At 42.0% G+C, this 26,086-nt stretch overlaps 1 protein-coding gene across 1 annotated transcript in view; it reads left to right on the forward strand.

Moving 5' to 3' along the window:
* The window catches only part of FAM124A (family with sequence similarity 124 member A), a 44,088-nt gene that overhangs the window by 8,814 nt on the left and 9,188 nt on the right, over positions 1-26,086 (forward strand). The window contains exons 2-3 of the mRNA XM_040542756.1: positions 1,176-1,207; positions 19,020-19,759. Of these exons, the coding sequence (XP_040398690.1) occupies positions 1,176-1,207; positions 19,020-19,759 (772 nt within the window). The remainder of the gene's footprint in view (positions 1-1,175; positions 1,208-19,019; positions 19,760-26,086) is intronic.

Here is a 26,086-nt window from a genome sequence, read left to right on the forward strand (position 1 = left end):
CCTGAGAACCTAGAGTATCAAGGTATCTTAAGAATATGCTTAGATGGTATCTATTTCCAGACAAATATCTTGGGAGTCAAGGCTCACACATTTTTTTGATTTAAAGAAATATCGCAAACTTGTTGGAATTGTTTATACAATACAAGATAATGCAATATAATAATAATAGGTGTGGATCCAAGAACTGTGTTATGTCTCCATGAACAGTTTGCCTGTTGTGTTGAGGGCACTGCAGGGCATATATGCAAGAAGTTAAAAGTGGCAGAGGGCTCTGGCGAGTGGGGTCTGTTTGGGGGAATCAGAGAGAAAGGGAGTGGGGGGTCTGTGAATGACCAAAATCAAGCACTCAGAAGTCATACACAGGGCCTCAGAAATGGAAATGAATTATAAATAAATAAATAAAATATATTTGTTTGGCGTATTTGTTTTACTTTAGTGTTTCTGGATCTTCAGGACATGAATGGGCCATGTTTGTGAGTTTTAATCAGCCCGGAACAGGGCTTTCAGAAGTTTGGGGTTATGTGCAGCTGCAAAATTAACTGCAGTAGTGCTCAAAACTCTTAACAGCTGTCATGGATAACCCAGTATGCACTGAAGTAGAACTTCTAGCCCGTGTTTTTGCTGAGAGATGTCTTGAAGCGGAAAAGGGTTTTCTAAAACAAACAAAAAAAAAACCTTTGTAATCTAAAATGCTTACCTTTCAGTCCTCTCTTTTGGGGTCTTCCCTGCCAGTTGTGTCCAAAGAAGAATAAAAATTTTGTGAACAGCTTTTAGACAATATAAGACAAGAAAGAAGAGGAACAGGGTCAAAATCTAGTCGACTTCTGCTCCTAATCTTTATCTGAAGCAACCTGTTTCTTTTCAAATAGAAAGCCTCTGAGCTTTATTTTTATGCCTGAAGTGAGGCAGCATTACCAGCCACTGCCATCCCTAGAAAAAACCCTCATTGCTTTACTCAGCCTACATAAGTGTTTTCAAAATTTGTACAAGCTTTTCTGAGGCCACGTTCAAAACTCATTCCAGTTATTGCCTTCCTTAAAAATAAATAAATAAATAAGCATACGAAGTGGACTTTAATTTACTATGCAGTATGAATTAGTTTTGGTACATTTTTTATTCTCTCTGTTAGATGTAATACGATAGAGCCCCATTTAACTGAAATCTTTGTCTTGCAGGTCTGAGTACAGCCGCATGTCCTCTACCAGCAGTGAGTATAACTTTGAGACTTTTTGGAAATGGTATCTCATCTTCTTGTTCTCCTGACTGTTTCTATTTATTAACGTCAACCCAATGCTATGATGGAGCTCACACTGACACAATAAAGCCCTCGTTCCTTCTCTTCTTGGATCTATGTCTAGAAGCAGCATATAAATTAAACTGATTGGAGATTCGTGACTGAAATACAAGCCATGTGTAAAATCGTAAATATTAGAGGTCATATGAACACAAGGCAAGACGAGAACAAAATCTGTAAATACGGCTTGGCCAATGTGAATGGGTCCTGCAACTGAATGAATCTGTAATGATGAATGTCATTAGAGCTGGGGCATGTGGAAATAATTGAATGTTTATTGTACGCTGATGCCAAGGACGCAATTGAGAACAAATCCTATGAAGCTTTTTGTTGATTTCAAAGGCGATAGATCCTCTAGCGAGTGTCACAGTCTTTCTGTTTATGATAGTTGAATTTCAGGGTATCCTACTGATAAAAGATGAATCCTAGTATCTGGATTAGTGTTCTTTTTCACCAAAGCAAAATGGCATTTTTTAAAGCAATTTCAAGTAGTGCATTTTCAGTCCTCTATCTACCCACTCAAACCATTCTCTTAGTTGTAGGACATCCTGTATCTACAGCACTCCTCAAAGGGCAAGATGACGCCTGTCTCCCTGGTACACACACAGACTAGAGTATTACTTATGCCAAGGAAGCAGATCAAGAATTCATAGATGAGTAATTGCATTTTATAATCCGGATCTTGAAGCACCATGAAAATCAGAGGGGAAGAAAGCTGTCAGTTTTTCTTCATTCACACACTCTCCATGCATGAAGAGGGTTATTTTCCGTCTCCCATGGTCTTCAGTGGAGGGCTTTTATTGATTTCAGCAAGAGCTGGATCAGACAGTATTCATAATGTCTGGCTCCTGAGCTGATGTGACTAGCAGGGAGCTTGCTGACTTTTCTCCATCTGCTCTGTGTGTGTGCACACAACTGAGAAAAAGAGAATTCAGCTCAGCTTTTTCCTAAACTTTGTTGTTTAAATACATTGCTGGCTTCCCACTGGCAGGCATAGTTCTTGAAATGATTGGAAGGCAAAATCCAGCCAGTTGACTTTTTCTACAAATAGTAAATGCGTATTGAATTTGACTGGTTACCCCAGGTGTGTGCTTTTCCCCTCAAATCACAGTTTTGGGTGATGGTTTGGGTTTGCCTAGTAAGCATGTTTATTTGGCAAGTAAGTTCAGAAGGCAAGGCACAAATAAGTAAATTATTTCTCATTAGGTTTTGGTCTCTTAACAACTTCGTGTGGCTGCCACATATTTTAAAAATAAAGGTAACGTTAATTTTCTAAGTCTTCATTTTTATTAAATTAGCTGTTTGCACAAGTAATGTTCAGTCGTATGGCAGCTATAGTTTGTCACGCTGTGTGGTCACCTTGCTGTCTTGCTGACCAAGGCTATCCACAATATGTGGGGATTACAGTTGTATTTCAACACTGGTAATTTGTCAGGACAAGGATGTATTGTCGTCCCAGCACAGACACAAAAGTTCAGGAGACAGGACTGTCTCTCTCTTTCTCTTTTCTGCTTCCAAGGCAAATTATATTGATGCAGCTTCACAAGTAGCAGTATTTAGCTTTGCATTTTGTGTGGGATTTTTGTGGTCAGTCTGGTCAGACAGTGTGAGAGCAACAGTAACACTGATGTAAAAGAAGTTAGGTGAAAGAGAAGTGCTTTTGTTTTGGAGGCTGGCAGTTGGGGATGCATCATGCATTTGAAGAAAAGATTATTGTGGAAGAAAGATTAGGAAAAAAAAATACAACTATGATATGAACATTTTAATTTATTTGGGGAAGAGATTCAGAAAGTGGCATCACTTGTACAGAAAACAGTCTGGTCAATGGTGCCATTAGGACCTAATATAATGCAAAGTAAACTCTCATAAATTAAAAAGCAGTGTCTCCATTATCTACAGCTGCTTCACTTGAAGCTCCTGTTCTAATGAAATGAAATTTATCTAAGCCAGAAGTACCACTGGTTCATTTGTTCTTTTTTTCAGGGGTCTTATCCTCTGGTGCCAATGAGGCTCCCATTTCAGCATTTAATAAATGAATAATTCTGTCTTGTGAAGTTCTGGATAAACTCCACTGGACAAAGATTTTCCGTGGACATTCCAAAGGATTTGAGGATAGGAAGGATTTGGTGGGTGAATTAACTACAGCTGCCTGTATTGCTTGCTGCGATGAGAGCAGCTGAGCAAAGTGCAGGACCTCGTGCCAGTGCAAAGGCACACAGTGGCAGGAGGCACCACCCAAGTCAAGTGAAATCTCAACAGCTGCTTTGTGGCAATGGAAAGATCAGTCTGTGCATGGTTTATTTCCAGGACTTGTTTTCCCTAGGGAGACGTTCACCAGCTCAAAGCCTTTTCTGGTGCGTTGGTTGGACCTTTGGTCTTAGGCAGCACCCCAGTCCTTTTATTCTTTGCCCTTGTGTCCCAGCTTTGGGTAACCAAAGAATGCTCTTCCCCACAGCATCCAGTTAACATTGGTGGTTTTTTTATAGGAGGTACTTTGGGCAAGAGTACTGAAGTTTGCAGAGTGTGTCTGTGTTCATTTCTGTGCAGAAATGGAGCCGCTCATCTCCTGTGCTGGCTCTGGCTGTTGCTAGGGTGACAGTGGGCCACTTTTCCCTTTCTTATCAAGCAGAGGAAATAGGCCAGGCAAACCTGCCTGATAGATGCTGGGATTTGAGGCATTACGGCTTTGAAAGGTTCAGCAGTGTGGTTTCATGGAAGGTACGTGCTAAATTAATGTTGACATTCTTCTTTTCTGAATCCTCATGTGCATAGCCCACTTCTCCCTTTGTTATTTAGCAGGAGGTGTGCTTCGTCCTAATAGGATGTTTTGCACATTGGTGTGCTCTTCATTAATCTAGCAAATGCAATAAGCTGCTTTTTGTTCATATTTTCAATTACCTTTTCAATTACAGTTTTCAATTACCATTAGGGATCCCTGATCATATACGAGAGGGCAATTGTGCTAGGCACTTTAAAACACAGAAGAGACCTTTACCCAGAGTGCATAATACCAAAATACAAAGGCCGTCGGTGCTTTATGGATACAGGCAGTTGGAATCACAAAGAAATAATTAATTAGGATTGGTCAGCATAACAAGCAACGGTCTCTGCACATCAACGCTGCAATTATCTTCAAGCTGCTTTGAGCTGCGCATTTCAGGGATGACTTTCAATCGGGGAGGAGGAGCTTTGATGGAGTCTGCTTACATCCTCCTCTGCACAGTCTTTGCATTTATGGAGCTTGCGAAAGACCCAAGCCAGAAGCAAGCATTTCAAAGCAAGATTTTTGTGATTTGAGATGTGAAGTATTCCCTGCTTAGTCAGATCTGGAGCCAATTTAACCAGGTTGTCTTAGAAATAACTGTGAAAATAGGTGGGTTTTTATTTGTTTGGTTTGTTTGTTTGTTTTACTGCTGACATTTTTCAGCTAAGAAATCAATAGGGAACTGCCTGGATACACTTTTGTACCCTGTCAGCTAAGCCAGTAAATGAAACACAAAGCTGGCCCTATGGGATAAGGCACAAGCTCATGGCAGATTGTAGAGCATTCGAGATAGCAAAACCGTGTAGCTATACCATGGTTCATGTCATGCTTCTCAGCGATGTAAAAGAGGCTTGTCACCCACCTGCTTTGCAGTTGGAAAGCTGGTAAGTCACCTTCCCCTGTTCCTCTGCTTTTACTTTAGCAAATAGGAAATAATTCAGCACTTCTGGGTTGTTTTTAGGTGGTTTGTGTTCTTCCACTGTAAACCTAAGGCCAGGGCTATTAAAATTTTATTTCCACTTTGCACATACTTGTAACCCAGGGTTCTAAAAATTAAGCACAGGACAGTTTCTTTTGGCAGATTTACAAATTTACAGATTTACAACTATGTGAGTTACCAAGCATGTGTCTTTTTTATTAAAATTTACCTTTAAATTATTTTCTGTTTGTATTCTCTTCCTACGCTAGTATAAATTCAGGTCTCTGTTCTGGGATTGGATCAATGGTTTGTTGGCATTGCCCGTATCAGCTCACCTGGGCTGTGTTTGGACTCTATTTTCTCTACAAGCGTCAAGAGTCCTCACCTGTAAAACTGAAGTCTTTACTGTGGGACAGGAGTGGTGAGGTTTCTGTTATTCTCGATGCCAGAGGCAGAGAGAGTGGCTAAGGCTCTTACCTCTGTGCACAAGCTGTGCGTTGCAGCACACTGCCCTAATGAAGGCTTGGACAGCAGTTTTTATCTCCTGAATGACACTTGCCTGAGAAGGCTTGCCAGTCCCAATACTTGTTCCTTCTCCTTTTCTGCTTTGATATTATTGCTTTAAAATGTCACAGAGCCACAACAGATGAGTAACCTTCTCCTTCATTACTCCTTTTCTTCACTCCTTGTGAAGAAAAAGAAGCCGCAGCACACTCTTTATACTGGGTCTGGTCATGGGGAACAAGCATCTCTGGCACTACAGGAAGAGCTTTTTTATGAAAAGAGCCTTGAAACCTCATGTTGACACATGTGCCATTAACCCATCCAAGACAACATACCAAAATCAATGTTCTTTTTCTTTCAGACTTTTTCCAGTCTTACTTAAACACCTCACAACTCTCATTAAAGACAATTAGAGCAAGTTAATGGCATGCAGTCAAGTCACAGCATCCAAACAGGAAAAATAACAGTTGCCCAAAAATGAGTGCTGTCCTGAATTTGAGGTAAACCTTTGTAGTTTCCCAAGGCTGTGCCACCTCTCCTTTTTGACTTGGTGTTCTGCCAGACTGCTTTCATTTTGAGCAGCTCTGCTCTGAACCCTGCTGTGAGGTTGCTGCACCCAAGGTCAACATCAGCAGTGGAAATTCAGTATTTGCTTGTGTTTTCATCCTGAGGACCCAGCAAAAGCTTCTCAGGTACAGATATTGTTCATCAGGTAGAGCATGAAGAGTCAGTATTGGGCCATCTGTCCCGTCCATGCTCAGAGCTTTTCAATGCACAGTTGTCACACCATTTTCATACCATGGACATGTAACAACTTGCTACCTTTCTCCTTTGATCCTTCTGTTTTGTCTCTTTTTCTCTGTTTTCCATTCTTTTTTTTTCTCCCCATGGCTTCTATTTCTTGATGTTACCACAGAAGAATCCAACTCTTCCATCTCTATTCAAGTTCTCAGACTCTAACCACTGTTGGAAGGAAATGTAAGGAGAAAAAGTACCCTTGAATAGAAAAAAGTGTCATATCCACCCTGAGGACTAGGTCATTTATACAGGAAAGCAAAGTCAGTGTCTTCAGAAGTTCTCCCATTTATAATTCTTAAGAGTTTTTATTACCGAACACTCTAGAGACCAAGGGATCACATCAGTCAAAATGGGCACTAGTGGAGCTTTTGACTAAAGATAATAGATTTAGCCTTCCTGGTTGCAGAGATAACGGGAGCTACAGGAGTGTAAGGATTTATAGTGTTACGCAGATTTATAGGTATCCTCAACAACAGCACATGGAGAAATGGATTCCTGTTACTCATGCCTCATTTTGAAATCTGGTTGCCTTCACTTAACTATTAAAGGTGATGAAAACTAATCAGGAGCAGGAGAGCGGTGGGTTTGATTAGGGCCATTAAAAAATCTGTTACAAAGGTAAAAATTAGTAATGTATTTGCCTGCTTTAAGCTCAGTTAGTTCAACCAGTTCTGGCCCAGGACTGCCAGACTAGGTATATTCTCAGTGTATTTCTTCAACCAGTGTCATTTAGTAAGTGTAAGGATATAACTATATTCTTTTAGTGCAATACGAAGATATACCATAGTATATTGTTTCTTATTTCTACAGAGAACTGAGATGATTTTACAATGGCTGGCAACAGGCTCTATTAAATAAAATTGCAAAATCAAATTATGGTGGGCTTGCCAGAATCATGCTATATTCCCAGAAAGTAGTATTACAAAAAGAAGATGAATCAAAGTGTAAAGAAAAATGAAAGAGGAAATTGGGCCCAAATCATGTAGAGCTCTTAGCCTGCAGCATCTGTCAATGCTGCAAATTCAGGTGTTTTATGTAGTGGTGAAACCTGAAGTGGCAGCTCCACAGGAAATACAGGGAGTATCTGCTGCATATCTTACCTGGCCTATGTCATGCTGCTAGAGATAAAGATCAGCGTGCTGCTGCCCACTGCACCTGTGTGAAGAAGGAAAATGTCATGCTACATGCCACCTAGCAGTAGCTGGCTGTGCAAAATGTGTTGGTATACATGCTCACCATCAAATTCCTCTTCCTTTTAAAGGTTGGACTAGATGATCTTGGAGGTCTTTTCCAACCTAAATGATTCTATGCAAATGCTTGGATACAGGATAGAAAATGGTGCTGAATCACAGAAAGCTGAGGTTGGAAGACTGAAATGGTCTGGTCTAAGCTGGAGATGGTCCGGAGATGATCACTGGAGATGGTTGTCTGACCACCCTCACAGTAAAAAAAAACAACAACAACAAAAAAACTTTTTCCTATGTTTAAACAGAATTTCCTGTGTTTAATTTTGAATCAGGCCAGCAACATCTCCAGTCCCTAATTTGCCACCTCCATTGCATACTTCTTAATCTATCTTTTGTTCTGCTATGGCATTTGATGGCACAACACCACCCACCCTCCTAGCCCCACCAACGTCACAGTCTCATCTACAAGTGTCCACTCCTGCGTTAGGCACTGTGTGGAGTTACCGCTGCTGCTGCACCACTGCCTGGGAGCTGTGCCAGGGCTGTTGATAAAGAACTTACATTGCTATTTGCACTTTTACCTTTCTAGAAGACCAGGTTAGGACACTGTTTTCATAGAGAGATAATGCATTGAGGATAGTCTTACTGCACGTGGTTATTTAGAAACATAAGGATTAGAGAGGAAATATAAAAACCCTAAAGCCCTTAAAGACACGTGCCCTTAAAGACACGATTAAAGATGGCCAGTGGCCAGAAACAGAAGACGGTAAAGAACTGAGGCAGAGTCACATGGAAGAACATGCACAAACATCTGTGTAGCTGTGCTTGAAACCAAATCCTGATTTTTGCATGTCAAGTATGTGCTGTTAACCACAAGCAAGCCCTTCCTCTTGTAAAGGTTGAAGTTCCTCTTTAAACGTCTTTAGTTTGGAGTAAAAAACTTTAAAGCCAGAGTTTTAGTCTTTAGGATCATTTAGCACACACCCAATTGTGCGTCCCGTGGTTGAGTTGCTTCCTCCTGGGTTAGTGTTAGCTTGGGATTTCAGTACTGAAGGAGTGTTAACTTACCCTAAACAGTTACTGGACCAGAGCTATCAGAACTCTACTTCTGCTGTTCCTTATATCACCATTACATATTATTTTCTGACCACATCCAGGCCGTTCTTTTTCCTGTCATATAGATGCAGCAGATATAAACTGGACCAATTATACAGAAAAAAAATAATAAGTATGAATGACAATCTGACTTTTTTTCTAGCTCCTGTTTTTAATGCACATAGCCATAATCAAAACCACATAAGCAAATCTTTCTTCTTTCTCATTACCAGACATGATTCGGAAGCACAGGGAAGCTTTGATAAACACCGAGCTATAGAGTACCACACAGTTCTAGTAAAAATTTACAAGAAAGATCTCAGAGAGAGTTAAATGGGATTATGAGGTGATGTGGATTGTATTTCCCTGTGTGGAAGCATTACTGCTGCTGTCCCAGAAAACCACAAGGAACTAGGCAGCTGTTTAGTGGGTCTTTCACCCTGAGCAACGGGTTGCAGGAAAGATCTTGACACTCCCAAGTTCATCTGGTACAACGATGAAAATGATCTGAAAATTGTTGAGACATCTGTCTGAATTGTTAAAGCCCACAGAGGGAAGCTAAAAAAGTAAAGCTGTCCCATAATAAATCTGTCAGGCAACTCCTGGTTCAGAGGCATCAGTTATAATAGGAGGGGAAAAGCCATCGGATTCACTGAGTCAAATGGCAAAACACTTGTGAAGACTGAAGCTACTGAGGCAGCTTCTACTAAATGCTTGCTACGTTGACAATGCCAGCAATTAGTTTTCTCACTGTGTTGCTGCAGTGCATTATTGTGGTTTATTTTCTTTTATCTGAATTCCTTTAAAAAAATAAATAAAATTATTATGCAGGTTCAGTGTGGAGCTGGGACATTTGCTAATTGATGCATGCTGCATTCGAGAGCAGTAGATGTCCAACACCTGCCTCACTTTTGTTGGTAAATAGTTGTTGTATTTGTTGATAAATAGTTTTGGGGGAAAAATCTTGTATCTGTAATTTTAAAAGATACATAAAATGTTTACCAGGTGACTCCTGGCTTGAATCTCTCTGTATGAGATACCAGAATGAAACACTGACCACAAGGCATGCTTTCTATTGCTAGCTTCCCTTTTCCACCAGTTGGTGTGGATGGGGTTGGTCTTTTGAATGGCACACTGCTGTCAGCTGCAAGGATCCTGAGGTTCAAAATAGTTTTTGAACTGGTGAGTCTAAATGTCTCCTTTGTTCTGAAGCTGATACAGTTGATTGTCTAGACAGGCACAAATGTGGCAATGCCTGATCATGCCTCGGGGCTTGATCCCATGGTTTATTTGGGCTGCATCCCTACTGTAGACGCTTTGTCGTGGCTCCTGCCTTCTCTCTGGCCGGGTTTCCCTGCCACCTCCTTGTGAGAGCAAGCTGGTTAAAAGAAGTCTTCCTGAGAATTAACATTTTTGGCCAGATCCGTTCTCTGACTGCCACCAGAAGGAACAATCCTGATTATTCCTTGTCTGAGTCTTTCTTTCCAGTCTGTTCAGCAAGCTGTTTCAACTTGCATCTAGATGTGACACATGGGAAGCAGTGGAAACACTTAGCTGGGAATAGCAGGGGGAAGAGTGCCAGCAGTGAAGTCTTAAATTGTCTTAAGCCAATCATAAAATCACACTCTCAGTTAACTAGAGTACATTGTGTGAGGTATGGAGCTCACTGTTAGACCAAATTTGTCAGCTGCTCAAGTGTACAGAGTTTCTTGTATGTTTTTTTTTTTTTTTTTCAAATGCCATGTTCTTTCTGTGCTTTTCTAAAAACCATATTTTTTTAGAATCTCAGCTTTATACAGGAGTCAGATTTGAAGAAAATGCAATGCTTGCAGTCAAAGGACTTTAAACTATATGTTGCTGGACGGAGTTTGAATGCTGACAGGCATGGAGTACAGCTTCTGATTTATCAGGGATTGCTGATGGGACTTTTACTGAATTACCACACCTTGAAACTCCAAACGGAGATCTGAAATGAATACCAAGGATCAGTACCTGGGTTCTTGCCCAGTAAAACAATCCATATCTTTATGTAGGAAGATTTTATGGTCGGAAAGGACTTATATCTTGCAAAGCTTAAACTTTCTAACGTGGAAAGCTGAAGTCATCTGCAATACCGCTCTCTCTGTGTTTCAGTTTCAGACCCTCTTCCCTCCCCTATCCCCCTTAAAAAAGTGGGGCAACTTATTTCAGTTCTACATGCAATAGAAAATACCAATAAAACAAATTAATGTAATGGTTGAGCATTAATAATTAGTGCACTTTTCCTGTATTTCTCCACTGGACTGAATTTAGCAGCAATATAGGCTGCTGTGTAATGTCCCGTGCTTTGCCTTGGAGATGCAGCACCAGCAGCATCACTGAACTCGCTGGGGCAAATCTGGTGAGCAGAAGCTAACCACTACGATTGACTTCCCCCTAGAGGGGTTTTCTACTTATTGTTTCTGATACATACAGAATAACAATTGCCAGCTGTTTTCCACAGACCAGGAATATTTTTCAGTGTAAAAAAAAAAAATCACTTACTGTTTCTCATACGGGTATCGGGTCTCCCGTGAGAATTAATCGCTATGTGATGGAGCCATTTGAGCCCCTAGATGGGGAAATAGAGGTAGATTGTGGCTTTAGAGTGAAGACAGGTAAGGAAGATGCCAAATCCCATGAATCCATTTTGTGGTATGGACACACATGCAGTGCAGACTGGGCTAAGACTCCCAAGACAGCTCTTGAATTGTGGTGAACTCTGTGGGAGGGAAGAGGGGAAATAAAAACAGTTGGCTTCTAGGAGAGTGCCCCTAAATTCCTAGAATAATACTTTATGCTAACCTTCCCTATTGTAGCTTGCAGAGCTTTTCAGTGAACATTTGCCCCGAACTGCTCCAGGTATCAGGAGTACCTAAGTACAGGGCGAACACCACAAGTTGGACTGCAAAGTACTCTTGGAAAAATTGGTTAGAAGGCCCTGGCACCATCATGATGGAAGAGCAAGCAGGCAGGGCTCATTTAACAGTACTGCCTGTTTCTGCCATTTTACCACTAGTCTTGGTTTAGTAGTGACTGTCCCAGAGATGTGTGAGCACATCAGCATTTTGAAGTTCTTGCTTTTCAGCAAGCTTGTAGCTAAATCTGTGGTGCTTGTGGAGAGCACTGAAATAAGACCTCAACTCTCCCCAAAGAGTAAGCACATGGTAAGGATTTTTTTTTTTTAATTGAGACTCTGTTTCTAACATTGCTGTTGTCAATGTAAAGTATGGTGTCAGCAGGAGAACGCCAGATTGCAAGGACATCAGCAGCATGAAGAGTAAGGAGCTGATGAAGCAGACCATAGCACTGGTGGAAAAAATCCATATCTTGGGTATACGTTTAAGAGATTGTCAATGGTTTGCTTGCTTATAATCGGGGTCTGAAACCACCTACAGTGGGCTTCTACTGTTTGCCTGTGTGAAGGTCCCGTACACCTTTTTCTTGGAGATGGGGGTCTTTTTGCTAAGTGCTTAATATACAGCAAAGCACAGCCTCTGTTTTGACATGCCTGCAGGCTGCATGAAGCCTAGATAGAAAATATAGGATTTGCAAAGAGAAGGCTATAGTGTGAGGGATGCAGGATTAGACAGCTAAAAACACACTGTGGCACACCAGTCCCTTTCTTTTTAGCCTGTTTTTGAAGAGACCATGAAACAATTGTGCCATTTCTCTTCAAAAAAAATTTTTTTTCAGGCCCTTGCTCACATTCAGCAAATTTTGATAGAGAAATAAAGGTCTCGGAGATGTTAACATCCCACAGGTTTCGTCAGAACTGGAAGAAAAGCAGAGGGACAAACTTTTGCCTTCAGGGATTAAAAAGGCTGCAATGTGAGTTGAAGCCATCTGTTTTCTCAACCTACAGCTGGACAGTCAGCTTGCAGACAACACAGACGTATCTTTACACCAAGTGTGAACTGCTTCTTGTCTGCCAGGTAGTTAGGGGGTAAGTGAAAAGGCTGAAGCACTGAGAATAAGGAGTTGAGGGAAACAGGAGTGAGGGTACATCTGTGACCTAAGGAGCGCCTGAGTGTTCACCTTGGTGTGATCAGTCAGCAGCTTGACTAAAGGAATCTTAGAAGTTGTTTTCAGAGGACGTAATCACATAGTTCAAGAGTATTTCTTCTGTAGCGATCATCGCTAAAGCATGTCTTATTTGTTGACAAAGTGGTACAGCAAGATAAACTTCCGGAACGAGAGTGATCTTCAAGATAAGCACATAGGCCCACAACCTTTTCCTATGAGTTGCACAGCTAAGGAATCAAGATGGAAACATAGTTACTTAGCTCCCACTACACTTGTAGACAGTGGAGCACTGTGGGCTTCATCTCAGGTTTGATTCTGACTCTTGGCATTGACTTCAAAGGAGTCCAGGACAGCCTCTGCTGGAGGGACATCTGTTAGATTCCTAACCTTCCACAGGATGACTCTGGGCAGCAGTGGTTGAGACCCAGAGAAGAAGGGGAGAAGGAGGGTGTTACATTGTTCTGAAGACAAGCCGAGATGGCACCATGGACAGTAGGAGCACAAACAGGAGAGCAAGTCGGGGTGCAGTTGCACGCTCAGCTTAAGACGTGTTGCTACACAAGTACCCAGGCCAACAAAACAGTGAGCAGGAGTGCATGGACGGGAGAAGGAGGGAGAGCGAGATGGCCCCTATCAACAGCAGCTTAAGCTGAGCATGAAACAATGCCATTAGGTGGGTCAGGGCTGGTGGGGAGGCGTTGGGTCTGTAACACAGCAGGTGGGGAGTTCATTGGGATCTGTAGCACAGTAGGGAGTTTCAGCAGCTGCTGCACCATCTAACAGCAAAGGTACCCCACGGTGAGATCTGCCACTGCCTTTGCTCGGTCATGCAGTGCCTCTGTGGGCATCAAGTATCACTTTTTAATAAGATTCAGTCCTGCAGGGTTGGCTGCATGCTGTATACTAAGGGCAATGACATCTCCTCAGAAGACTGTTCATATTAATGCGACAGAAAGCTTTTTATCTCCATCAAGCAGATAACAGGCTTCATTCTCCAGCTTTGGTTTTCCTCGGATACCTTTTATTGAGCCCTAGAGCAACTAGATAAAAGCACAAAGAGCCTAACATTATGTGCCTGTCTGGAGGAGCAGATTGACCATTTTGCCCTGCTTCTCTGTATGCAGGTCTGCTATGCATTTTCCATACTACCTTAGCAAGGATGGAGGAGTGAGCATCCTGGCACCATTACCTCCGTTAGAGAACATTCAACTGCAGCTCCACAGGAAAATGCTGCTCTGATGGGAGTGTGAAAGAGGTTTCTCTTCTTGTCACAGTGCCATGCAGAATATCCCCTTTCTTATCGCTTCTGAGCATCCTCCGTGAGTTTGAGGTGGTGTGCTAAGCAGGGCATGCTGAGAAACACATTATGCTGCAGTCCTGCATTTGCCAGATGACATTAAACAGTGGGAAAAGAGAATGGAGGAGCTGGTGAATCTGTCACATCCTGCCTGTTCAAAAGATTATTGATGCTGCATAATTCATCAAAGCGTGCCCTAGCAGTGGGTTCTGCTGCCAGAGGTGGCCAGTAACCACTTCTGTTGCAGCTGCCCACAGAATAATGCTCCTTGTTTATGAAAATAGCCTCTGTCTGCCCTAGAGCCTTTCAATTAACACACCTAAAAGGGTCAGTCTTGTGTTAGAATCAAATGAAATGTGAAGGTCCTGCTCAGTGAGATATGGTACCATTTCAACATTTATTTGTGTTTTGGAAAGGAGTTGAAATAAGGAAATATTGAAATTATCTGTGCAACAAAAATCCCAGGAAGACTCAATTAGTAAATATTATAGTGGTTTGCTTTTCTTTTTTTTTTTTTTTCTGACATTATTTATACAAGGAAGTGTTGTGTTTTGTTTGTTTGTTTGCTTGTTTACATTCCCAGAGTTAGAATATTTTTATTTATTAGCAATGAACAAAATATGCTGATCCATAATGTTCAGTTTTGAGTTATTTCATTACCTTCTGCTAGCAACTATTTCTTAGTAATGAAGTACTGTTTGATGGGTGCTGCAGTTCTGGAGCTCAGCATGTTCGTTCTGATCCTCTCTGACTGCCTCTTTTACCTCTCCTGTAGTGCTTCACAGCATCAGAATTCAGTCTGAAATGTTACTGATGTAGTGATGCAGGGATCCAGTCTATAAGGCTGTAAGAGGCTCAGACTTTGGTTCCCATGAAGTGGTGTGCCATAGCATGGAAATGGAGGTTTGTGTTTTAGTGCTCAGATTCACGACGCAAAGTTCCGGCTCAGCTCAAAAATTTATGTCAAATATTTATAGGCTGAGTACCTCCTCTCAGTTTCCTTGATAGAAAATTGAAAATGTAGATGCACAGAGGATTGAAAATATCTCCCTCAGTTTGGACATGCACTTTCCTATGCAGAAACTGGGGCTGGGATCCAGTCTGCCTAAAATCTTTGCCCCAGTCTCCATCCTAGCTCAAATACTTCCCAGGTTTGCCTAACCCTGTAGGTAACTTTTCATGAAGTATCTCCTGGTTAGTGTGTGGGGTCTTTAGGTCCCTATCTTGATTCACCAAGACAAGTGTAAGAGAGACGTTTTGGGAAGGCAGGTGCTCATCTCCCTCCTAAGCTCTGCTACAGGCCGGATTTGGGCAGTTAATGGAATTCCAGCCAAGGAAGGTGAAGCCAGGAAAACCAGATGTCATCCAGGCTGCCAATGGTGGTGACTTCTGAAATGAACAAGTGTTTGGAGCGCAACCCCAGAAATGGACAGGTCTTCATGCAGGACCTCTTCAGGGGGAACGTAATCTGAGCCTTCTTGTAAAAGAGGGGCCAGGCTGCCAGATGCGGCTGGATAACCACAGCAGCCTTTCTGCTAGAGGAGCCCTAGTGCCAAAAAACAAATGCAAGAGGGAGGTTTCTCTAACCTAGCATTATCCAGCTGGCATGGGAAAACTCCCACCTGAACCTACCTTCTGAGCTGCTGGGTACGGACCCGAAGTTACAGCTGCACAGTTACAGTTGGCACCATGAGTCCTCCATTCCTGGCCAGCTTCAACAAGGACGGTGTTACCCAGATACTGGACTCTGAACTTCATGGCACCTCCCAGGGGTAGCTGCTGTCCCCCCACCCTCCACCCTTAACCCATGGCTTCCCATGTTGCCCATTTGTGTCACTAAATGGCCACCGCTGACAGAGACTTGTCCTGTCTGTCCCCAGGACAAGGCAGCCTGAATTTTGGTGAAGCAGCTGGCACAGACTTGACAGCTCCACTGCTTTCTGTCAGGATGTCTTTTCCTGATGAAAAGATCCCAGTTTCTGGGCAGGGAAAGGAGGGGAGGAAGAGCCACAGGACAAGACTGCCACACTGCTTTGCAGGACTTCCTTTTTTCTCTGCTCAGCAGTATTGCATCAGCAACACAATAAAAACAACACATAATGGCCCATCACAAGCTCAGTCATAAAATACCAGGCCACCTTCTGCTGCTAGCTTCAGGAAATCAAGTGTGAGAGCCCTCAGCATTTGGGCTGTTGGCTAACAGCTTTAACCTCTCCTGGTGGCAATGCTACCTAGCAGATGAGTAAAAAGTCTAGGATTGTGAAATGCTCTTTCAACCTTGATAGCAATTACCTCTTAGCAATGTTGGTCCTTTGCTAAGTCAAAAAGAATTAATCCCCTTCTGTCGTAGGGGGAAAAAATGCCGTAGCTGTGAGAACTGCAGAGCTTATTTCCAAATAGATGTCTCAGCATTTTGATATTTTCCGTGGGATTAACTGCTAACACAGAAGGGCTAATACATATGCAGAGCTTTCATTTGCTTCTGTGACAATTTGCCGGAGGGCGAATTGAACTGTGTCATGAGAAACAGTGCCATTTCTCCCCTTTCCCTGTGAGTTGAAGCAAAAGGCCTTGTTAGTAACACAGAAACAATTTGCAGCTTACCATCAGCTCAGGGGAAGTTTATCTCAGCTCCTTACCTCTCATTTTTGATTCTCTTAAATTTCTGGTTTTCTTACCAAAACAGAAAGGGCTGCCATTTTATAAGCACAGAAGCCACATAATGAAAGGTGTAAAAGTGGCACCCACCCATACTGCAGTAAAAGCATCCTTGCTAACAAAAAAATAGATACTGAAGCTCTTTCTGTACTGCTTTGTTACTTTTCCACCTTCAGCATAGTTAGCTGCTTCTAGTTAGGGAAGGAAAAAAAGCAACAAAAGATTAAAAAAAAAAAGGTGATTTTCACTGTTAGATATATATAACCCTAACTGCTAATTATGGTTTTGTGCAATGCTTTGGTAGTCTTCGGAGGCTGGCTCTCTGAGCATCTGGTGCTGATGGGCACAGGCAGCAGAATACTAATACTGGTGCTGGCTGCAAAATGAAAAATGCTTTAGACCATTCAGTGTCCAGGCACCACGCTGAGCAACAGGAGGGCGGAAAAGCCACGCTCAGGGAATTTTTTTTCTTTAATTCAGAGTAACAAGCCCGCAGCAACGATGGCTCTTTGCTTCGCATTGTTGTGCCCAGGCTTCTTTCAAAGCTGCAGTCATTTATATGCATAAATATCAAGCCTGTCGCTTGTTGCATGCTCTGATAGCATTTGTGTGACAAAGGAAACAGAGGGAGAAAAGAACTGAACATCTTCTATTCCAGTCTTAAAAAACGAATGGCTGCGTAGCTATGGCAATTATTTTCTTTCTGGTTTTATTAGATCACTGTCCTCTGTAATTTGTTTGCCTTCCTGTCCTGCTGTCCCATGCAGAAGGCCATGACAGGGCCTTCCCCCACACACCCTTTGTCTTTCTCCCACACTGTCACTATCCACAGGGGATATCTCCAAGAATTACCTACCAGTAACAGTTGTCACAGCGGAGCCTCTTGCTGTTTACTGACACAGATTTTTCCTTTTGCTTCAATTTTCTTCCATGAACCATCTGACAAAGTCACTCTGCATCACCCATTTCATGCAGATACAAGAACTCCACAATGGTTGTGTTTTTTATAATTTCCTTGGGTTTTCTGTATCTCCCCTGGGAAAAATGCTTGTTATTTGTTCTGCATGCCATATAATTCTGCAGCTTCTAAACTGAGGCTGATGGTATGCTTACTGGACATTTCTGGAAAGCTGCACAGTTGCATCTAGCTTTTCTCTGTGTCTTGCAGCTATCCTGTATTAAAAGACACCTAAAACACGCTACTTGTATAGTGCTGCTTTTCCATTAAAGCAATTGCTGAAGTATCACAGGAATGTTGTTCTGATGCCAGGATGGAGGAGGGAGAGGTTCATACAATTGCCAATAGGAGAGGAAACAGCCTGTGAGACAATCCCTCTATTAAATGTGGTCTGTACAATGAAAAGCTTGGGAAGCCTTTCTAAGTCTTCACACACTTAGGCTTTGTGCCCAGGCCTGGGGTCTCAGACATGTAGGTAGTTTCAGAACACCACATAGAGGGAACCATTTCAGCGAAAATATCCAGAGTACCTGCATGATTTATTAAACTGTCTTGGATCTCTGTTTACATGCTTCTCTCTTGGCATGCAGCTCCAGCAGAACAGAAGTGATAATTCCACCCCTGCCCTCCATCCAGCCATTGCTCTGCTGCTGAGCTGTCAAAGAGGTTTTAGGGACAGCAGCACATACAGCCCCTTTTGAATGCTCCCAAGGCAAAATAGGGATTTCTTTTCTTCCTTGAGTAAATGTAACTTTTGTGCTTCCTGCTTTTACCAGTCATCCCTAATCTTATAAAAACCTTGAAGCAGTAGTACTGTAGTTATGATTGTCTAAGGACATAAACAGTGCAGGATTTGTAGGGAGAATTAATATCTTTTCCTGAAGAAAGGCTTGTCTGCCTGAAGACTCATCAGTTGTTTTTTTTCCCCAACTGTACCAATTGGTCAAACAAAAGATACTGCCTCTCCCTCTAAACTTTGCCATATTTATTAAAACAGTTGCCTTCAGGACACAGAACACTTTTAACTTGGTGGAAAACTCCGGTGTCAAGGTGATAGAGTGGAGTTCAGCGGTGTAGCAGTGCAATTTCCAAGCCCCAAGCCAAGTGGCAAATTAAAACAAGATGGGATGAACATTGTCCACTCCAATTGTTCCGCACATCATTAGTGTCCCTTCCACCCCAACTCTGTGTCAATATTTTTGTCTTTCCTACCTCTTAGCTGTAGGAGGCAGCTATTTCCTAACACAGAAATACACTATGGGTAATGTCGTTTGGGTCCTTTCCCAGTAGAAACAGCAACTGTTATGGCATGCTTGATGAAACTTCTCTGTCTTCTGATTACTTTCTCGGTTGCTTTATGTCTGCACATTATTTTTGCTTTATTGTAGGTGAGCCTGAGAGAGGTAACAAAAAGCCCAGTGTGACTGAGTAGACTGTTTCTCCGTCAAGGAAATCAGTAGGTTAAAAATCTTAAAGGATGTTTTTCTTTTTACACTCCCAGGTGAACTTTCTGTGGAAGAGATACAGGACCCATTCCTCGTTAGTGTACATATTATCACCGACCCAGGTGAATCCAAGACTCTTCAGCAAGCCATCGATAAGCTCCTAGCCTGGATCCACCCGGACCTCCAGCTGTTTCGAGTCTCAGAAAGACGCCTGTCCAAGAAGCGCAGGAAGCCAGGTAAGGCTGGGGTTCCTCAGCCAGCCCTTGCCGTCATTCTGTTCCTGCAGGAGGAATACGGAGAGGAGCCCATCTTGCAGCTCCACGAAACCTTTCAGCGGCCACCTTGGCATTACCACCACACAGAGCGAGTGCACGGGAAGTTCCTCCCTTACATGCCATGCAGCCAGGACTTTTACACCTTGGCTCCTGAGACCCCTCTGTGGGCCATTCGCCCAGTGCATTACGGGAAGGAAATTATCCGCTTCACGATATACTGCAGGAATGAAAACTACACCGACATTTTGAAGTTGTATGAGTTAATACTGAAAAGACCGGTATGTCAGAAAAAAGCAGACTTTTGTGTTTTTCCTGTCTATTCGAACATGGAAATAGACATTCAGTTCTCTTTAAAAAAACTTCCAAAGGGCCAAATACCAGTGCCAACCGAGTCAGCAGTGCTGGAATTCAGAGTGAAAGATGTCGGACAGCTCGTTCCTCTCTTGCCCAACCCTTGCAGCCCAATTAGTGAAGGCAGGTGGCAGACTGAAGACCACGATGGAAATAGGATCCTCTTGCAGGTAAGCCTAGTATGCCGGGAAACAGAAGAACATTTATTGACTTTGTGCAGAAAACCTTAATCTAGAACAGCAACCAGAAGAGGAGGCTTTTCTATTGCTCTACTCTAGGTGATAGAGGAAGGACTTGACTGCTAAAGAACTCAAAACCCCTTGCTGTGTAACTACTCAGAAAGGCAGTTGAGATGCTATCCAGGTATCATTGAACCTCAGTTTATGCAAAGAATGATTTGAGATGAGGTGGCTATTTAAAGGAATGAGGGGAGAGGGAATTACGAGCCCAAGTGGAGAAATGTGGCTGATGGGTGTAGTTTTATAGGAAATATGGGCACAGAACGGACAGTTTTATAAAATAGCTCTCCGTTACAAGATTTTTATGGGAGACGAGCAGAATTCCTGAAGGTACACATTATTTTCTAGAATCAGTTTGAAAAAACAAGGTGACAGGCTGCACCTCTCTTTTTCACAGTGATTATCAGGATGGAAGTGGAGGAAAGGAGGTGAAGGAAAAGAAATGCAGCCTGGGAGATATATTCCCACAGTCTGTCCTCTCAAATTAATCTCAGGTCCTCATAGCCAAGTCCAAAAAGAGAATTTATTTGTTAGGACATCTGTAGGCATGATATCTGGGCAGTGCATCAGCATGCACTACATCCAAAGGAGTTGAGCAGGACAACAAGCAACAAGCTTTCAATAGCTCCCTGCTCTGCAAAGGGATATGTCTGGCAATCCAGAACGAGGTTCATGTGCATTCCTTCACAGCAGAGGTGAAGGAATTTATTGCTGCTTAGCGTGAGAAACAAGGAGTGCAGACCCTCACCTTTAGAAGACTTGTTCAGATTTTGAAGTAGGGTATTTTTTTTTTTGAGTGCATTTCATTCATGAGCTCAGCTTCCCCGCCTTTCTGCCAAGGTAGCTACCAGTTTGTCAGGATTACTGACTGCAGTGTAGGCATATCTGTGTTAGGCTGAGATAACTTGTAAACATAAGCTTTCAAGAGCCACCACAATAGCTTTAGACAGCACCCACTTTAATCTATATCCCTTTTCCCCCAATCCTTTTTCTGTATGTGTTTGTGTGTTTTTTAGTGTTTTTTTCCTATCTTTTTTTTTTTTTGAGGGGGGGTAGGTGTTTCCTATGTGATATAACTTTGATTTATGAGATCTTTGCACTGGTTCCAAGTAAATTGAATGGAAAGAAAAAAAATAAAGAAAAGAAAACAAACAGACCTTGTAAATAAGGCTTTCAATTTCCAAACAGCAAATTTTCAGAAATAACAGGCACTGGGCAGTGCAGAGTTAAAGTGAGATTGCCATACAGCATGCTGAAGTAAGCTTTGCAAAGTTAAAACAAGATTTTTATCATGGGCACAAAAGAGAAGAATGAAAGCCTGTTAAGTATGGCCTCCAAATGTGATTGATTTTCATTTCTGTTTTCAGTGAGGGTGGTGATGCTGAACAGGAGAGCAAAGTGGCAAATTGGACTGAGGCTACAGAACTGGAAATTATCACATAGAATCATATAATCATAGAGGTTGGAAGAGACCTTCTGGAAGTGGGATGAGGCAAAAGAAGTTTAATATAAGCAAAATGGAAAGAAAACAGACTTTGTGTCTAGCATGAAATTGTAGTCATGAAGTCTAGGCCGTGGTATACAGGTCTTAATAATTTTATACAATCAGAATTAGAATCAGGAAAATGTCCTGTTTGTACTCAGACAACTACAAATCACCCTGCAGCCTGCCCATGACAAGGGAAATGCAATCTCCAGTGTGCTTCAGAGTTCATATCCCCTAAGGAGTGTGGGCAGTGTTTGCACCATTTCTCAGGGTACCGAGGGTCTCACCTGTGCTCAGTCCTGGCCTCCAGAAAGGTGACTTTGGAGAGGCGCAGGTACAGGAAAGGGCTCCCAGCACATGCAGAAGAATAGAGGCTGCCTTACAAGTGAAAACTGAAGTAGGGCCATGGGAGCCTTGCCAAGGTCAGTCTGAGGGGAGCTCTGACTGTGCTCTGAAAATACATCAGAACCTCAACAGGAGGAATGGGGAGAGGCAATTTCACCTACGTGATTCTTCTGGCACAGGAACAAAAAGCTGCCAATAAATGGATTTAAGTTGGCAGTTGTTCATATTGATGGCCAGCCACCCAGGGGGTGCAAACAGGTTCATACCTTAATTTGAGTCAGGGTGCTCAGTTAAGGAAAAGGAATTATATGATGGAGTATGGGTTATAGAAAGCATTTGATTTGGTGATCCATGGACTCCTTATGTTCTTCAAACTCATTCTGAGTTAAAAACAAATTACAGTGGCTACCCTTTAAAGCAAGATAGAGGACTACCTTTTGACTTTTCATATAATAGTGCTTTTAACAACATTATCGATGCCACAGCATCAGTAACAACTTTCACCTCTTTGCAATTATGCAAATCCAAAGAATGACTTCATCATAGTTTCCAGCCTGCACATCAGCGGTGCTTAGCAATCACTGGCATTTTTTTATTTACTGCATATTGATACTGTACTTTCTACAGAGTAAAATTACCAATTATACCTAAAATGTTTGATTTACATCCTTGTTAATAACAGGCAGTGATTAATGTTTGAAATTGGAAGATACTTCCATGATTAGACTAACAAAATGTGACCTCTGTGTTTTTGCTTGTGTGCTTACAGGGACTGGGATACTTGCCAGCCAGGTTGATCCATGTTCTTCAAAATTACATTTTGCAAATGGAACTATCAAGGGGCACAGATAAAGTCAGTGCAAGAAAAAATAAAATTATTCATGGGCAGGATAAGTCTGTTCAATATCATAGACCTCATTCCTTCATTTGCTTGGAAGCTGTTCAAAATTATTTTGTCACAGTAACTTTTCTAGTGGCAAGTTAGCTCCGGGGTGCACCTCTGTGCCAGCCAGGGTGAAGTGGTAAGGAAGACATAAGAGCATGACCACACCCAGTGGGAAGACCCATGCTGCATCACCACTGCTAAGCCCAGGAGCAGGAGATGTGGGGGCACTTGTAAGAGCAGTGGGAAGAACATATAAATATTGTAGCTAAGAATATACCATATCTTGGTATACGAAACATACTGCTAGTTTTATAGGTCTTGTCCAAATTCCTGGTTGCCTCTGGACATAACCCCCACAGAGTGCTAATGAATTTGCATGCCTGGCAGTGCAGTGTGGGAAGCAGGAGAGGTTAATAAGCGATGGGCTGGCTTGGCCATGCATGGTTGGGAAGCAAGGAGTAGTGAGCAGAGAGAAGAAAGAAAATGCACAGAGGGATTCTTGAAATTAGGAGAGTGACTTTGCATAAGGAAAATAAATAACAATACAATTTTGGCAGAATTTCCCAAACACTTTACATGAGGTAGGGATGCAGACATATTTGGGGGGAAGGTAGACAGCAGACAATGAATTACTCAGTGCTTAAGCATGAGATCTAGTGCCATTTTACATGCCAAAGGGTAACTGAGACACCCAAAAGAGACCTTCTGGCAGATTAGACTCAGAACCTACAGGAATGCCAAACAGGCAACCCTAGGAGATATCAAAATGGATCAAGCATCTATGCTCAGGCACCTGATTCATCCTGTAATAACCAGTTTCTTGCTGAAATCCCTGCCCCTCCACCATCTCCAGTACCAAGAAACAGACAAACAGTACCAAAAAGCCAAGATAAATAAAAAAAAATCCCAAGAAATGTCCAGTTTGCTACAAGTCTTTGCTAATCCTGCCTGAAGCAATGTAGTCAGATCTGGCATTGTAAGGCTATTTATTATGTTGATGACCCTATATTGTTTATGGAGTGGCTATTTTCTGCCTAGTGTTGCTTTACAGAACATCATAGAAATAATAGTGCAAATGTTAACTGATTGTAGCTTTTAATTAGAGGGATTTTTTAGCCAATTTGCTGAGGCAATCAACCAATGTTTTTCTTACCTATACTGGGCAACTGTAATCTTGAGTTCAGAAGTGATATAATCATATTCAGGAAACCTGCTTTATTAACTGAAGCATTGCTTCTGAGAAAACATTGCATGTGGACCCAACCATTACATCTCATTAACCTGCTGCTGTGTGCTACCTGCAAGCCGAGGTCTCTGCTACCTTGGAGATTTCTCCATCGCTCAGTGTACAAAATGACTGTTACACATCTATGGTTGACCAGTATTCATCCCCTAATGGTTTCATGAGGTCAACTGCAGTCATTTATGTACAAGATCGGTATGTTATTGTTGCCTATGTCCTTGGAGTTGCCAGAAGTAAGTCTGTGTGTGCAGATGGATGCCACCTGCATTTTGTGAGCGGCATTTGCAGCGCAAAGTGCCTGAAAATGAGAAACAGCATGAAGGTTACAAGCCTACACAGACATCAGCAAATATGTTATACAGAAAAGGGATTCAAAAGCTTATAGCTAAAAACCTCTATGTTTATTCAGCGTAGGATATACAGGTGTCTGTGAGGCTCATGAGCTCATTACTTCATCCCCTTTTGTCTGGGGCCATGAGGAGAATAAAAGTGCCTTTATTTTCCTCAGGTTGCGTAAAACATGTACATGTCTTCATGAAAAGTGATGTTGTAGTCAATCTTCGTAGTCAAGACAAATGAATGCAGAAATGAGGGAGAGATTTTCCTCAGGTTGCTTAAAACATGTACATGTCTTCATGAAAAGTGATGTTGTAGTCAATCTTCTTAGTCAAGATAGATGAATGCAGAAATCAGGGAGAGATTTTTCCATGATCCACAAATAATGAAACATATTTTAGGCTGAGGGAAGGGAGTAGAGGTAGTGGGGTAGTGCCGTCATGCAGAGCACTAGTGCTTGGCCATAACTGAAGTCAGGAGCTAGGACAAGAGGACTCTGAAAATGCAGAAAATACCCTGTGTTAGATATATGGGCAGCAGGAATGAGCATTATCGAGCTGCTAAGGGTAAAACCGATTACCAGATCTGAGGTTAGGACAAAGTTCTTCCTTTTATTCTTCCAGCCCCAGCTGAGACTAAAGGAAACATTTTACTCTTCACTTCAGCACGTACAATGGTTTGTATCTCAAGCCTATCTTGGCCAGCAAGAGCCAAATCTTGGAGGCTCAGGTCCACTTCTGTTTCTGTTCAGAGGTTCAGGACACAGATCAGTGTGAAATTTACTTCAGGTGACCTTCTAAACCCTGCCAGACCTCATGTGGGTCTGCATTTCCTATCTCCAACACAAAGCAATATTAATTCTCCTTCCCTTAGTTTACACTTCGGGTCCTTGGTGGTCATTCAACATTTGTATGATCTTGATAAAATGTGTAAATAATCTAGGAGCATTAGTCAATTTGCTTCCTTTTAAGGGTCTTGGGCTTTGTGGCATTATGCTTGGGTTCTGTCTTATGGCTCTGCCTGAAGCATACAGCATTTAGTCTCTTAAATTTCCAAAAACTGAAATGCTTTTGTCCACTTGAAGTGTCAGCAGGCTCAGTAAAGAAATGGCTTAACGATTTTTAAAATGATAAACACAAGGTCAAAGTGGATGATTTAAATGTCTCTGTGTAGTTTTATATTCTGTTAAATTATCTAGTCCTTGTTACTCAAAGGCATCTACAAAATCTGGGAAATAAAGGAAAGAAAGCACAGTCTCACAAATACAGTCTTGTGTCACTACAGTTAAGCATATGTAAAAGAGAGAAAGAGAAGCAAGTAAACCAGGAAGCAGAGAAGGGGAAGAGGAAGGACAAAAACAGGCAAAGAGGGGGCACTTTGGAAGATAACTCTTTGATCTACAAGAAGGAAAATGGAGGTGAGTAAAGAGCTTCAAGCTTGCTTAGTGCAGATAGAGCAAACCTCAACACAAAGAAGGAAGAAAGGCAAGAAAAGCATAAAGGACAAACAAGGATATATAAAGTCACCTTTGCAAAAATTTCTTTTGGGGCAACAATTGGGCCAGTCAATTCAGGTGCCTTAATCTGAATTAAATAATCTGTCTAATTCTGGCTTCCTGTTTTCGAAATCTTGCCCTTTATTTTCCTTTCCTTTTAGTGCCATAGGTGTTTGATTCTTCTTAGCGCTAATGATTGCTTTTGGTCAGGACACAACTGAGTCAGTCACTAATTCAAACAGGAGGTAATTTTGCAATTTTTTTCTTCACCCCAAGGTACATTTTTTCTGTCTTCTCCATTAATGCAGTTATCTTTCATGGCATGATAAGATCTCTGATAGCTCTATACATCCAGCAAAATCTCTTGACAGGGAATATCTGGTGTTACAAAACACCCAACCATTTTAGTTTTGTAAACACATTATGTGCCACTTTTCGAATATGTTCAATTCAATTTTAAATTGCAT

This window comes from Cygnus olor, chromosome 1, assembly GCF_009769625.2.
Source record: "Cygnus olor isolate bCygOlo1 chromosome 1, bCygOlo1.pri.v2, whole genome shotgun sequence".
Classification (NCBI taxonomy): Eukaryota; Metazoa; Chordata; class Aves; order Anseriformes; family Anatidae; genus Cygnus; species Cygnus olor.